At 35.4% G+C, this 15,728-nt stretch overlaps 2 protein-coding genes across 7 annotated transcripts in view; one reads left to right on the top strand and one right to left on the bottom strand.

Moving 5' to 3' along the window:
* The window catches only part of METTL21A (methyltransferase like 21A), a 58,255-nt gene extending 47,299 nt beyond the window's left edge, over positions 1 to 10,956 (top strand). For both annotated transcript variants that reach the window (XM_030916152.1, XM_030916154.1), the window contains one exon: positions 10,663 to 10,956. Coding sequence is in view for 1 of the 2 variants with exons in the window: in XM_030916154.1 (XP_030772014.1) it covers positions 10,663 to 10,667 (5 nt within the window). In the remaining variant the exon portion in view is untranslated. The remainder of the gene's footprint in view (positions 1 to 10,662) is intronic.
* CREB1 (cAMP responsive element binding protein 1) overlaps positions 1 to 15,728 on the bottom strand; it is a 70,851-nt gene that overhangs the window by 20,236 nt on the left and 34,887 nt on the right. For 3 of the 5 annotated variants that reach the window (XR_004053114.1, XR_004053115.1, XM_030916148.1), the window contains 5 exons: positions 10,820 to 10,920; positions 8,090 to 8,232; positions 3,406 to 3,588; positions 2,160 to 2,222; positions 1,218 to 1,368 (listed from right to left, as the gene is read on the bottom strand). Coding sequence is in view for 3 of the 5 variants with exons in the window: in XM_030916148.1 (XP_030772008.1) it covers positions 1,218 to 1,368; positions 2,160 to 2,199 (191 nt within the window). In the remaining 2 variants the exon portion in view is untranslated. Of the gene's footprint in view, positions 1 to 1,217; positions 1,369 to 2,159; positions 2,223 to 3,405; positions 3,589 to 8,089; positions 8,233 to 10,819; positions 10,921 to 15,728 lie in introns of those variants that run through there. The other 2 variants (XM_010386069.2, XM_010386068.2) reach the window with 1 other exon arrangement.

Genomic DNA, 15,728 nt, shown 5'->3' with positions numbered 1-15,728 from the left:
GTGAGCTGAGACTGTGCCACTGTACTCCAGCCTGGGCGACAGAGCAAGACTCTGTCTCAGGAGGGAAAAAAAGAAAAAAAAAGTCACTTGGCTTGTTTCTAACTCTTTTTCTAATATCTCAAAAAAATCTCTGCGTTCAGATATAATTTACTAACATTGTGACAGCTAAGAATATTTTAGGAACAAAAAAGCTGATCTGAGCTGTAAGTGAAATTGCACACACACAGACACACACACACACACACCCATTTCAACAGAGCACTACAGTTACAAAGTGCTTTCAAAGGAATTATCTTACTTGACTCTTAAAACAATACTTTGGGTATGTGCTGGAGTCCCATTTTGCAAACCTGAGGTATAGAAGGTTAATACCTTCTCCCAAAATGGAGGGACAGGGCTAGGACTTGGAAGCCCTGCTTCTTTCACTTTATCAGTGTTTGACGTATCCTGGGATGAACAGTGAGATACTTTCATCAATTTCAAACTTTTTAAAACTTTACATATCCTTATTTTCATCTTCTTCTGTTTGTCTCGGTCACTTCTATATGAAAGTTCTACACTAATATTTAGTAACTTGTTTTTATTGTTTTTTACGGCAAAATCATTTACAGCAATGAAGTTACTTTCTGAGAACTGCTTTACCAACATTTCATAGATTTTGAAGGTAGTAGTTTTTGAAGACTATTTTAAGATTTTTGTCCGTAACATGGTATTCTTAGAATATATTTTTGAAGAATCTTTAGGTGTTAAAATGTTATTATTTTGAGTAAAGATATTATTCATTAAAACATGAACTGGCCACCATACATTTACTTTATATCAAGTAAATTTAATATAGATAAAATTTAACACACAGTTAATATAAATATGTGAAACTCTTGATCTTCTTGAACAATACTATACATGAAAAGAAACCATTTTGAAATAACCTGGCAAGCTGGTTGGAGTGCAAACATAAGAAGGTTGTGCATTAAATCTCCTGTGGGGAAACTGCATGAAAGAAAACTACTCCATGATCAAAGATTGACCCATAATCCTATAGCTATCTTATAAGTGCAGCTCATTAAATAAAGAAAATTTAGTAAGATCCATTAATTCTGCTGGAAAAAAAAATCCAATGCAAATATCCTATTACCAGTAGATGTCAAGATACACATCCAGCAGAATGTGAAGACACACTTAACCCACAACAATCTAAGTAAATGCAGTATATGTACCTGTTCTTCATTAGACGAACCTCTCTCTTTCGTGCTGCTTCTTCAGCAGGCTGTGTAGGAAGTGCTGGGGAGGATGCCATAACAACTCCAGGGGCAATAGTGCTAGTGGGTGCTGTGCGAATCTGGTATGTTTGTACATCTCCAGAGGCAGCTGAAAGAAACCGTGAGTATCGTGTAAGACAGAAACATTGCAACTTGATTCAATTATGTGTATCAATCATCAATCTAAGCATGTATTCTGGACTAAAAGGGAAACAAAAAAGAAAAGATGATTCTGGCTAAAGTGTTGAAAGAATCAGCACTCTGCGCCACTACTAAGAAATAATTCCCAATGTAATGTATTTATTACAGTAACCTATGTCTGCTGGATCTTATATTTTATTTTTCATTTGAATGCAGTTCTATTCTGTTGTTAACATGCTTACCAAACTTAAGTCTAAAAGGTAAGTGGGGCACAGCTTGGATGATCTTCCTAGATAGAGTATAGTCCTCAATGTCTTCCTTTGATATTGGTAAATTCATATTAAAAAATTTCAAGTAGACTCTTGCCACGACATAAAAACGACCATGATTTTTCATAAAATAGCAAAATGAAAAAGAAGATAAAGCATTATGGTCAACTATTAGAGATTTAGAATTAAAACAAAACTGAAAGTATGAAAAAGTGTATCACCTGATGCCAATTATATTATTTGAAAACATATTGTTTTAATGTAAATGATAATGACTTAATAAACTTATTTTGCTGATTCACCATTTGTAAAAACAAACACAATCACTATTTGTCAAACTGCTTCTAAAAACAGGGTAATAATATGCTCTCCTAAGGAACCTAATGTTACTTAAAAAAATTTGGTCTTTATTAAATTATTAATATTAATTATTAATATCAATTAAAATGTATGCTTTGAGTGGAAAAGATTTATATACTAAACATGTTACCATCTTCAAACTGACGTTCAGAATTCAAATTCACTGACATCCTGCTTTACAATTTTTGAGTACCTGCATGTAAAGTGAAAAGGTGTTTTACTCTCATCAATAAGCAAAATAGTATCTTTTTCAAATACTCGCTTAATAACAGAATATATTCTGTAAACATTAGGGCTCTTTAAATAAGTTATGACTCTCTCCAGTTGGTGTTTCAGGATTATTCAATTATCCATGGTGAAAGGATACAACTGTCATTACCTAACACAGGCAAAATACATTATCATTTATAAAAATATTTTCAGAAACAGATTTATTATTATTTTCTCAATCAGCAAATTTCTAACCTGGCACTCACTATATTCCTGAAATATTCAAACGAATCCAAAGAAAAATGGTTAACTGATATCCATAAAGATTCCGGAAATAAACAGAAAAAAACAACTAAACTAAAAAAAAAAAAAAACAAGAAAAACCCCAAAAAAACAAAAAAGCAACTCCAAAATTTGTCAAGAATTTAACAACTACTTTTTCTCTAAAGAGCAGCATAAGATGGTATAAGATTTTGTGGAATATAATGTTTTCATTTGAAATAAAAACTGGGTCAAGTGCAGAGGCATCCCAACACTTTGGGAGCCCGAGAAAGGAGGATTGCTTGAGGCCCGGAGTTCAAGACTAGCCTGGGCAACACAGTGAGACCATGTCTCTAGAAAAAAAAAAAATAAATAAAAAAAACTGATGATCTCAGAAGATTTAAATTTCTTTTGAATAAAAAGCAGAGAAACAGAATCCTGAACTTCTAAAGACTGTTTTCAGAGATTTAGTGCAACTCTTATTTTACACATGGAAACAAAACAAAACAAAAACAATAAAAAAAAACAACACTTTTCTGAGGCCCAGAGGAGCTTTTACTCAAGGCCTCATAGCAGATTCATGCAGTTGATATAGAATCCATCTTTTCTAACTCCTGATTTCCTGGTCTTTCCTTCTAACCTGTCCTGTTTCTTCTACCCCAAATAGTAAAGATGTTAAAGGTAGATGCCAATATTTTAAAAACTGAAAATAGTTGTTTTTATGCCATGACATTTTAGTCCAATTGGAATAATGGAAGAGTTCATGGAAAATACTATCTATATTGAAGAAATGTTAACTACATTTGAATGGAGCTTTGTAATATGATACTTACTTTTTCTGTGAGTTTATAAAATTTTAGTATTTTGAAGAATTTACCACACCTGTGAATTCTGAATTCCCTTACCTTGAACAACAACTTGGTTGCTGGGCACTAAGATCTGCTGTCCATCAGTGGTCTGTGCATACTGTAGAATGGTAGTACCCGGCTGAGTGGCGGCTGCATTGGTCATGGTTAATGTTTGCAGGCCCTGTACCCCATCGGTACCATTGTTAGCCAGTTGTATTGCTCCTCCCTGGGTAATGGCAACTAAAATCCAATGGATTTTATTGTTACAAGTTTAATACCATATAAGACTTTTAAAACACTAAATCCAATGTAGAATAATTTGTAAAATAATCTAGGAGAAATTACAGCAAATAACATCACCAAGAAGGGTCTGATATATTCAAGTAACTTGCCGCTCAGGAAACCCATATTCAGTTTCTACAATAGAAATGCACTCTATGAACTGCATTCTAATTTATAATAATAATGCCTGTTTACAATTTTTAAATGGAAAAATGTTAAATTCCTTCTGAAGTTATCTGGTTCTGAAGAGGTTCCACTCTGTGATCCTTTCTTTCATTTCAGCATTAACTATATAATGCATTAATACTTGTCCCACTAATAAATAAATTTCTGGAGAGTAGGAATTTTCTTATCTACTTTCATACACTTAGCACAGTGGCAGCCATGAAATAGGCACCCAATAAATGGTTGTTTTAACATATAACTAATAAAGCAGTTCATCAGTGCATTCTACTCCCTAACTCTTGTAGAAATTCATTAATGGTATCTAATCTACTGAATGAAACAACTGAAATATCCTATGGAACTTAATTATCAACAGTCTCTCATGGAATTTTAAAATCAGAGCTCAAGGTCATCATTTAGAAAAAAAAAACTTTTACTGTCAATTTCTAAATTATTTAATACATATCCAAGCATTTTCATATGGAACCCGTTATTTATGCCCTTATTAGCCACACCTGCCATTCATTTGTTAAACAATAAATCAGTCAACTTTTGCTCATACTAGTAGATATTTCACTTTATGAAAAACTAAACTTTATGCTATAGTACATAGAAAAATTTAATTTAAAAATTAGATTGTTTATTTGGAAGAAGCATTTAGATAGGTGGCAATATCCTCTCTAGACAATTCGCCCTGTAGGGGGTCAAGCTTTTCAGAACGAGAAGGACAGAAAATCACAATATCACATATAAAACTGCATAACTGATTTCAACTAAGAAAAAAGTAAACAATGCAGGAAAGTCAACATGTCTGATTAAGCATGTCCATTAGAAGGGAATTAGTTTGGGATCAGTTATCCACCAGCTATGGGAAATAACATCCTGAGTCACCTGTACATGGGAAACTGATTATCTATTGTCTAATCAAGAAATAAGAAGAGTTAATGGTTACAGTGTGATTAGTTTAGCAAAATGATACTTGTGAAAATTAAGACGCTGGCATATACACTGGATCTAGTTTAGCAAATCCCAGAAGTTTTACTTATCTTAGGCAGGGAGAAAAATGAGTAAGAACTATTCTAAGTTTAATTTTGCATGATTACTTGAAAGAATGAGAAGGTTAACAGAAACAAATCACAATTTCTCATTTAGAGTTAATGAGTGAATTCTACTGTATTTAACGTACCACGTTCTTCTTGGCTACAGAGCAGTGAACTCAAGGTGGGAAGAAGAAAGCAGAAATAGTAAACCATGTATGACAAGACTGGGTTGTAGTGTGAGTTCCATCACTGAACAGTTTGTTTTAATTTTTTTCTTTTGAGACAGGGTCTTGTTCTGTTTTACAGGCTGGAGTGCAGTGGCAAGATCACAGCTCACTGTAGCCTCCAACTGCTGGGCTGAAGTGATCCTCCTGCCTCAGCCTCCCAAGTAGCTAGCACAGGCCATCAGGCCCCACTAATTTTCTAAAAACATTTTTTTGAAGAGAGAGGGTTTTGCTATGTTGCCCAGGCTGATCTTGAACTCCTGGCCTCAAGCAGTCCTCCCACCTTGGCCTCCCCAAGTGTTGGGATCACAAGACATGAGAAACTGTGCCCAGCCATCACTAAACTGTTATTTGATTCTGTTATCTCTTCTCTAAAAATAAAAGCATCTGAGTTCTAGCCACTAAGTACAATTTTGTAAATATCAAATGAGGTCATGTATATGAAAATACTTCGGAAACTGAAGTCTAATCCTACTGGTTTTTCTCTATAATAATTATGTAAATACTTTATTATTCTCAAAAGATTTGATAGCTTTCAATAAAACACAATTCATTAAAACAAAATAAAAAAGATAGAAGTCAAGTAATGGATGTATCCTTAGTTATATAAAACAATTGTAGAAGAAAATCTACACTAAGAAAATAATACAACTAAACAGAAAGTTAGCTAAGAACCTGAGTGGCCGGAATAAAGAGGGAAACATCATGAGTCATAGTTTTATTTAGTGAAACAAAAAAATTCAAGTTCAAAATGACAGATACAAGTTTTCTATCTAAGAGCAGAATCACTAATAAGACTTTACTATCTGGGACACTGAACCAAGTAACAGATAAATCTAGTAACAACATGCATTTAATAAAATAATCAATTTAAGGAAGGAGTGGAAATTCATGCCTCCACCTGGAAGGGTATTTGCAGAGGATATGCTTTAAGTTAAGAAATACATAAATGTTGCTGTATATGTATTTACTATATTGCTCGTAATAAAAATCAAGAATATAATGTTAAATCAGTTCCATCAAAGCCATGTGTGCATATACAGAGAGGACACAGGATAAAAATAATGAACACAGTTTATAATTTCAAAGTATTAATCTCCGTTTTTTTTTTTTTTTTTTTGAGACGGAGTCTTGCTCTGTTACCCAGGCTAGAGTGCAGTGGCGCGATCTCAACTCACTGCAACCTCCGCCTCCCGGGTTCAAGCAATTCTTCTGTGTCAGCCTCCTGAGTAGCTGGGATTACAGGCATGTGCTACCACGCCTGGCTAATTTTTGTATTTTTAGTGGAGACAGGGTTTCACCATGTTGGGCAGGCTGGTCTTGAACTCCTGACCTCATGATCCACCGCTTTGGCCTCCCAAAGTGCTGGGATTACAGGCGAGAGCCACCGCGCCTGGCTTAATCTCTTAAAACTAGCAATTTTCAGCTGCTGGAGGAGAGGAGCCTACCAAATTAAACATCTGTGGGAGTGGTGGTACTTCTCTAACGTTCATTTCCCCTTTTTAGATTCTGATAGGCCTCTTTCCTAAAGAGCATGCTTCCTAGTTCCAGTGAGAATCTCTGTAATAGTGAATCTGTTACTGATGGGAGTTATGTTGTATCCCTCGGGTATGCTGAAGTAGGGGAAAAATAAAGATCATGTATCAATGTCTTTGAATACACATCCTGAATAACTGAAAGCATCTGGTATGAGGCTATCAACTGAAAATCACACACACATATAGAGTTGTAGTACGGAGTTGTACTTTGTATCTTCCACAAAGATCTTAAGAAGAAAAAAGATGACTAAGCTAATTGAGCATAGTGGATAAAAAGCTTAGTCAAAAACACCTTCCTTCTACTTAGTCTCAAAACGTTCAGCTTTGCAGAGTTAAAAAGTTTGCTACTTGAGAACTTGTCTTTAATACAGTTGGGAATGCAAATTAGAGTTATGCAAACCAAGGTTGAACTGGAACTAAAAAATAACATGGGGGTCAAACTTTCATGCATATTTCTTAATTTTTAAATTATTTTTATAAATAGGGATGGGGTCTTCAACTCCTGGAGGGCTCAAGTGATCCTTCTACTTTGGCTTCCCAAAGTGCTGGGAATTACAGGCGTGAGTGCTGGGAATACAGGCGTAAGCCACTCTGCCCAGCCTCAAGCTTTTATGCATATTTCTGATACAGATTCCCTCAGGGCATTAGGAAACTAACTCAGTAAAGAAGTTTCAATGTGTACATTTAATTTGTAACTAAGGTGGGTGGGGGAAAGGATTTAAATGGGCATCACTGGGTTTAATAAACAAATCCAAATGAAAAAAATCTCTGAATGAATAAAGCACTCTGAGAGGCAAAAAAAAAGAAAAGGGAAAAAGAGAAAAAAGTACCATTCACACAAATGCTTTTGATCAAACAAAATAAAATTCAAAAGGACCTTATAACAGATTTTGCTTAAAGATAAGAAGACAGACCTAAGTGCCAGACAGAGACATCATAGAAATGAAAACTTTGTAATTTTGTAAGAGCAATCTTTGCTTTATGTGGGCCAAAAAGTATATTACTATCTTTCATATGAAAAGGAATAATTGAATGTGCTGACTCAACCAAGCCATGCTCATCCCCACTTGAAACATTCTAAAATACGAAGATATTAAAATGTTACTTTCAGAAGGCAAGACAAACTATTAAAATGAATACAGAATGAATATATTCAAGGAATGATTTTTTTAAATCTAAAAAACTCATGTTCTTTCAACACATATGAGGACTAAAACCTAGGTTCTCAATTAGTGGTTCAAAAAGTTCAGACTTTTCATGCATCTGCACAGAAACAAAAGGACATCTAAAAGGCTTATATACTTGACTAATCCTAACTAAAACTGTGAAGAAAAGAAAATACTACCATTACAGAACTTTGCATAGTGAAGAGTGAAGAAAATATAATAATGGCAGCAAAACTGAGAAGACTTGGCACTTATATGGTTTCTCTGAAGAGAATGCTAATAGCTTTTCTCCTCACTTTTTGAAACAGAAATTATCTATTACTCACTATACTGTCCACTGCTAGTTTGGTAAATTGGAGTTGGCACCGTTACAGTGGTGATGGCAGGTGCTGAGGTCTCCTCTTCAGACTTCTCTTCTTCAATCCTTGGCACTCCTGGTGCATCAGAAGATAAGTCATTCAAAATTTTCCTACAAAATTAGAAAACTAGAATAATTAAAAATATAAGTAAAATTTACTGGATAAATACAAATAATAGTTAAAGATGAGAAAACTGACAGAAAGCTGCTAGTGCTTAGGACAGAAGTTTTTTTTTTTTTTTTTGAGACGCAGCCTTGCTCTGTTGCCCAGACTGGAGTGCAGGAGCACGATTTTGGCTCACTGCAACCCCCACCTCCCGGGTTCAAGCAATTCTCCCACAACAGCCTCCCGAGTAGCTGGGATTACAGGTGCCTGCTACCACGCCTGGCTAATTTTTTTGGTATTTTTAGTAGAGACGGGGTTTCACCATGTTGGTCAGGCTGGTCTCGAACTCCTGACCTCAGGTGATCTGCTTGCCTCTGCCTTGGCCTCCCAAAGTGCTGGGATTACAGGTGTAAGCCACTGCACCCAGCCAGCAGAAGTTTAAAATATATAAATTACATGAATAAACTCTTCATGGGTCAGGGATTGATCTAGACGTCAAAATGAACTCAAATAAGTACAAAAAAAAAAAAAAAAAAAATGGATTATCTTTAATATCAACAAAGGAAGGGTGCAATTAAGGGTAATAATAAGACTGACTACATTAAAATTTTTTTTTTTGCATCTCAAAGAACACACACACACAGTCGGAAAGTAAAAAGTCAACAATCAACTAAGTAGAAAAAAGATCAAAACCTGATTTTTAAATACTCACTTCTCAGATTGGGAAACAAAAAAGTTTAACCATATCTGTTAGCAAAGCTACAAAAAAACCCCCACACTCTCATACACTGCTGCTGGGAGTATGAAATGAAACTGGCACAACCCCGATATAAGGAATTGGTGATATTTAAGGAAATATAGGTGTTCATGCCTCAATCCCATTTCCAGGAATTCACCCCAATTCCAACAATATGAAAATAAATTCGCTTAAGATTATTCCCATTAGCACTGTTTGTAACTGAAGAATAGTGGAGACATATATCCAAAGTCTAAAATAGAAAAAAAAAAATACTGGAAACAATCTATATGCCTATATATAGGCGAGTGGTTGAATAAACTATGGTACATCCAAATAATGGATATAGCATATCTTTTGTGTAAGGAAAAAAGGGAAATAAGAAAATATACATGTACCTGCTCATTTGTTCAAGAGAAGAAATCGGGATGGATAAACCAGAGAGTAATGATTTTAGCTATTTACTGGGGATGGGTAGGAAAGAAATGAAAACGACAGAAGGAATGGGGAGGCACTACTGAGTATACTTTTTTGTGCAATTCTGACTTTTGGCACAGTGTTAAATGTTTCACTTACTAGGAAAAAAAAAGCAACAAGGATGAGTGGAGAAACTCTAAAATGGAACCCAAAAACAAAGGAACCATACCATATTTCAAATGAATAACATAATCACACCGAAAGGCGGGGAAAAAACCCCCTAAAAACCCTAACCCAAGTAATTTTTGATATCTTAAATTTGTAACAAAATAGTTATAAAGTCTGTCCCTTTATGCTATTATAAAAAATGACATCTTCCTATATCATGTGCTTATTCACATAAATTTATAGTTACTGTTTAATGCCTTTGTCTTTCAAATCACATAGGAAAAAAAGGAGTTACAAACCAAAACTACAATAATCCTGGCTTTTATATTTACCTAGGTAATTACTTTACTAGTAGTGTTTGGTTGGATTTGCTTCAGGATCAAATGTGTTATATACTAACATGAGATACACTTCAAAGTTAAAATCTAACACTAGCTATACTTAAAATACATTATGAATATAAATACATATAACATATACTGGTAATATAAGATTTCTTAGACCTCAAAATCAATTTATTGTTAGTCACTTAGGATTCTTAATTTAATTGTAAGGACAGAGAAAGGGGTTAGTTTAATAGCCAAGCGGGGGGAAAAAACTAACCCTTTGAAAAAATAAAAATAATTTACACAAACAAGAAGGAAGATAATTATGAGTCTGAAGTTTCTTAAATGCTCAAGTAAACATGTCAAGATTTATGGAACTGTCCTTCCTGAAGATATTTAATGCGGAGCTAATTTTTACACTAAAAAATGGTTTTGGTTCACCTTGGAGGCAAGGCATGGACTAGGCAATTATCGATAACTGAACACAAAAATTACAGTAAGCTACCCCTAAAATTAGGGGATGTTAGTAAAGCATCTCCCTGAGACAATTATTAAATTAATAGCTATCTGTTAAATACCATGGCATAAAAAATGGTTTGCAATGTGTTACTAAGCAGATAAATAACGGAGCCTCAGAGTTGGCTTATAACTAAAAAATGTTATAACCTTATCAAATGTATTCCACATTTTTCAAAAGAAAGACAGTCAGCACAGTCTACAGAAACAGAAAAAAAAAAAAAAAAAAACCAGGACTGGTGAGAGTAACAAGTGCTCTTCTTATTCTGTAGGGTAAGATTCACTTCATTTGAAACAAAGAACTCAAGATGAAGAAAAGTAATCTATGAAGAACTGACCTGAGCAACTAACTGGTCTTCTGACATCTCTTTATCTGCAACTACCTAAGACTTCCTCCACATCTTTGATTCTAACTATTAAATTCCATACCTGTAAGAAGGCCTCCTTGAAAGAATTTCCCTTCGCTTTTGGGAATCAGTTACACTATCCACTGACTCCTGTGAATCTTCACTTTCTGCAATAGTTGAAATCTGAAAATAAATAAAAACTTTATCTTGATAATCAAATCTAGTTCCTATAAAATTTTTGTTAAACAGTCAAATACAAAAAGTCATATATAAACTTTATACATGCTTCAGTAGAAAAAAATCAGTTCTTATGGGAGACAACCATACCAATCACTCTCCCCTTCCCTTTACTTACCCTATAAACTAAGATGAAGTTAGAGAACCTAAAAATAGCTACAGTTTAATTTTTTTTCAGGACTCCATGTAATCAGTTCTGAATGCATCAGTATTACACTTATCAGTTTTTGCTTACATCTGTTGGAACAAAACTACCAACTAAAACAAGGTTTCTGATATAAGGGATAAAATGGATGGCTAAATATTTGGTACTAAGTCTACATAGTGACTATACAAATATTATTCTTTAACTTTATAAACACTTATGAATATATTTACAGTTGTACAGTAAGACTGGCGATCCATCATTACATCCCTCACAGTTGTTCCTAGCAAGTTAGGAAAAACTCCTAACACGTTTCAAAGTTAGCATTCTATAATTAGGTTTAAGTAAAAATTCAAGGTAAAGAACTATGCATTTCTGAGAAGAATCCCTAGACTGAAAAGTAATAAAGTGAATAAAAATTTTACATGGGATATTAATGATAGAAACTAGAATTTACAGATGACTATGTGCCAGGTGTTATGCGAATGCATTTACATATACTATATTACTTAATACTCAGTAATGTAGGCACCAGATGGTACTATACTATTATATGCATTCCATAGATGGAAGAACTAAGATACAAAGAAGTAACTCACCCGAGTCACAAAGCTAGGAAGTAGTGGAGCCACTGTCAATATTTAGTACCTCCATTTTAGACATCCTTACCAGCATCAAAATCCTGGTGGTTCCAGTCTCAAATCAGACTGTTCTAGTCTCAAACCAGGTTTGTCAGAAGGAGCAACCAGTGGCATTTTCACACCTTTTCTAGACTAGAAGAGTTCACTTACCTAAGTTGCTTGATTGTCAAATTTACACTGCCCACGTATCTCTAATCAGCAGAAACCTTATGCTCTTTCCTGAACTAGGGGCACATTATGCTGTCAGATTAAGAATTATACTTAACCAAGACAAAAGGGTCGATGCAGGTTAGCTCCATGTCAAAACATATGGCAATGGCAGTAAGGAAACATATTCAGAGGTTCTTGAGAAATTCCAAGCGTAGTCTATGTGTGGTCTGAGCCTAACGGTTCTCCCAAGTGGGCATTCATTTTGACAGGGCTTTGTGATATGCATGCTCATTTAAAAATGAAATCAGGTAAATCTAGTAACTTGTAGTAAAGCATACTTATAATGAAGTAATTTGCCCCATTCAAGCACTTTAAAGTCTACGTACAGTCTGAAAGACCTAAAAATCAACAGGCAACATATAATGAATTCACAAGTGACAGATAAAAAGATTGGTAATGCTGAATTTAGTCTGTGATTCTCAGCAGAGTAATAATCCTGTAATTACTGCCAAAGGAGCACACAGAAAAGTTTCACGTTAATCAGTAGCTGCTGTAACTAGCCCACAGAAGAGTCTCTGCACAAACTTTCTCATATATAGAAGATCAGGAACTATGAAAAGGCCCGAGCGAAGGATCAGAAACTCAAGGAATAACAAGACTGAACTCAAAGTGGATAGTACTGTGACAAGTGTTGTTTCCCTTCATTAATACTCCGATCAAAATTCACTTAGTTCCTCTGTGGCTCTTTCTGTGTCCACTGCTTGACTCTCAATATGCCCCATCCTTACACCCTTCTCTTAAGGACATATAGTGATTAAGGAACACCCCCTGCCCCCTTCCAAGTTGGAACTCATTAAAACAACATCAAAACATGCCATATAAACTACCCACAGGATAGTTTTGAAATGAAACAAATTAATGTTGTTTTTAAATCTGTGTCTTTTGATTTTGTTTTTCTAACTCTGGATCTATGGCCCTTAATGGAAAAAAAAAAAAAAAAGGTTGCCTTTCTCTGACCTGTAAGATTTTGTCAATTCACACAGAAGGAATTAACTTATCACTATTTAGTGCTTGTAACTCTGTAAATGTAAAGAGAATTCAGACCACTGAAATGAACACAATACTTCCTCTTTGGGAATACCATCCGAAGAGAAGTAAGCCATGAAGCCAATTCCTATGGAGTCCCTAATCTATCACTTAATCAATAATAAAAATACTGCCACAGGATATACCAACCCAAGAATGAAGTCTAATGTAAACTATGGACTCTGGGTCATTATGATGTGTTAATGTAGGGTCATCAAATTATAACACAAATGTACCGGTCTGGGGGGGCGGATGTTAAGAATAGGGGAAGCTATCCATGGAGTTGGGGAGGGTGTACATAGGTAATCTCTGTAGCCTCCTCTAAATTTTGCTGTGAACCTAAAACTGCTGTTAAAAAAAAAAAATCATACTGGACCCACATAACTGAGATCAATAAAACTCATGTCAAACATCTATTTTACAAATAACAGAATAAAAACATACATATGAAAAATTATATCCCAATTATAAACATCACATATTATCATCACCTTCCAATGATGGAACCCTTTCCTTTTGTTCTCATCTCCTATCACTTATTAACTTCTTCCTGAATTTTTTAAATAGGTCTTTAATTCTGGCTACTTGTAAGTCAAGAAATTTTCAAAAAGACTTGTAGATATAAAGTTTTAGGTCTGTATTTCTCAACTTTGGATTTTTTTTTTTTTTTTTTTTTTGAGACGGAGTCTGGCTCTGTTGCCCAGGCTGGAGTGCAGTGGCCGGATCTCAGCTCACTGCAAGCTCCGCCTCCTGGGTTTACACCATTCTCCTGCCTCAGCCTCCCGAGTAGCAGGGACTACAGGCGCCCGCCACCTCACCCAGCTAGTTTTTTGTATTTTTTAGTAGAGACAGGGTTTCACCGTGTTAGCCAGGATGGTCTTGATCTCCTGACCTCGTGATCCACCCGTCTCGGCCTCCCAAAGTGCTAGGATTACAGGCTTGAGCCACCGCACCCGGCCCAACTTTGGATTATTTAAACCCATACTACCTGTTTATATTGGAAAGGTGGAGGACTCTGTTTTGATTATTTGAAATCTTAAAATAAACTATAAAGTAACTAGAACCAATCAAAACAATGGTAATATTCGATGTTTACTAAAACTATACATGGTCCCCTGGAAGCTTAAGTACTCTCCCTTGGTAGAGCTGACACTCATGGTTTGGATATAGTTTTTTTTTTTTTTTTTTTTTAATTTAAGATTTTTTTTTAAGAGACAGGATCTCACTCACTCATCCAGGCTGGAGTATAGTGGTATGATCACAGCTCACTGCAGCCTTAAACTCATGGGCTCAGGAGATCCTCTGGACTCGACCTACTGAGTAGCCGGGATAGCAGGCATGTACTACCACTCCCAGCTAATTTTTACTTTTTTTATAGACACAGGTTCTTGCTATGTTGCCCAGGCTGGTCTTGAACCCCTGGCTTCAAACAATCCCCCTGCCTGGGCTGGGATTATAGGCCTCTGCACCTGGCCTTAGATACAGTGTTTTACTCATTGGATCAAGCAGCTTACTGAAAATCTAGATCAATGATCTTCATACTCTTTTGATCTGCATGTATCTCTTATAAATAAGAAAAATTTTACATAGGCATACATTTTTCTTATTTCTAAATTTTAAGTATTTGTATTATAAAACGAGTCCTTAAAGAGATAGGATAAGCACAAATATTAAAAATTTATATATTTCTTAAAGATAAATAATGTAGTTTTTCAGGATAGTGAGAATGACATGATTTAATATGCTTCATTAAAAAATCATTTAACACTTTTTTTTTTTTTTTTTAAGACAGAGTCGCACTCTGTCACTCAGGCTGGAGTACAGCAGCATGATTTTGGTTCACTGCAACCTCCGTCTCCTGGGTTCAAGCGATTCTTATGCCTCAGCCTCCCGAGTAGCTGGGATTATAGGCACCTACCACCATGCCTGGCTAATTTTTCCATTTTTAGTAGAGATGGTGTTTTGCCATGTTGGCCAGGCTGGTCTCAAACTCTTGAGCTCAAGTGATGCGACTGCCTCAGCCTCCCAAAGTGCTGGGATTACAGGCATGAGCCACGGAGTCTGACCTCATTTAACACTTTATAACAGTCATTTAGAAATCAGATTCTAAGCTTGGGTTTTCTGAAACGTGATTTAACAACTGCTGGCATTGAAAAAGAAAACTCATGTAGATAACAAAACTAGGTGCATTTGAGGTGTGCTAGTAAGCCTAAATAATCATTTTCATCTACCAATTATGCAAGCTTTCAACGAGATTTATCTAGTTTATTATTTTCATCTCCCTGGCTCTAAGTCAGTTTATTGCATGTTAACAGGAAGGGGTTACAATTTTCTATTTTTAACAAGTAAGTTCGATACCTGCTGAAACTCTGGAAGACTTCTAAACAATTTAGAAAGTTCTATTTCTAGGGTTTTCAAGTATTTAGATTTGAAATTTTAACACTTACGTTGTAAACTGCATCTCCAATCACTTCCCTCCTTGCTTACTCTATTCCAGCCATACCTTTCTGTTATTCCTTGATATCCCAAGTATACCCTCACTTCTAAACCTTTGGACCTGCATGCCTTAGCCTCCTTCATTGCCTTCTGGTTTGTGCTGTGCTCCCTGAGCACGTTACATAAAGTAGAACACCCTTCCCTCCACATCATTCTCCATCCCTTTCCCCTGGCTTTATTCATCTCTCTCATACTTCTCACCTGACACACTTTATTTTTTCATAGTCTCTTTTCAT

This window comes from Rhinopithecus roxellana, chromosome 14 (assembly GCF_007565055.1).
Source record: "Rhinopithecus roxellana isolate Shanxi Qingling chromosome 14, ASM756505v1, whole genome shotgun sequence".
Lineage (NCBI taxonomy): Eukaryota > Metazoa > Chordata > Mammalia > Primates > Cercopithecidae > Rhinopithecus > Rhinopithecus roxellana.
The sequence above is the reverse complement of the archived record's forward strand: the minus strand, read 5'-3'. Positions and strand labels throughout refer to the sequence as shown.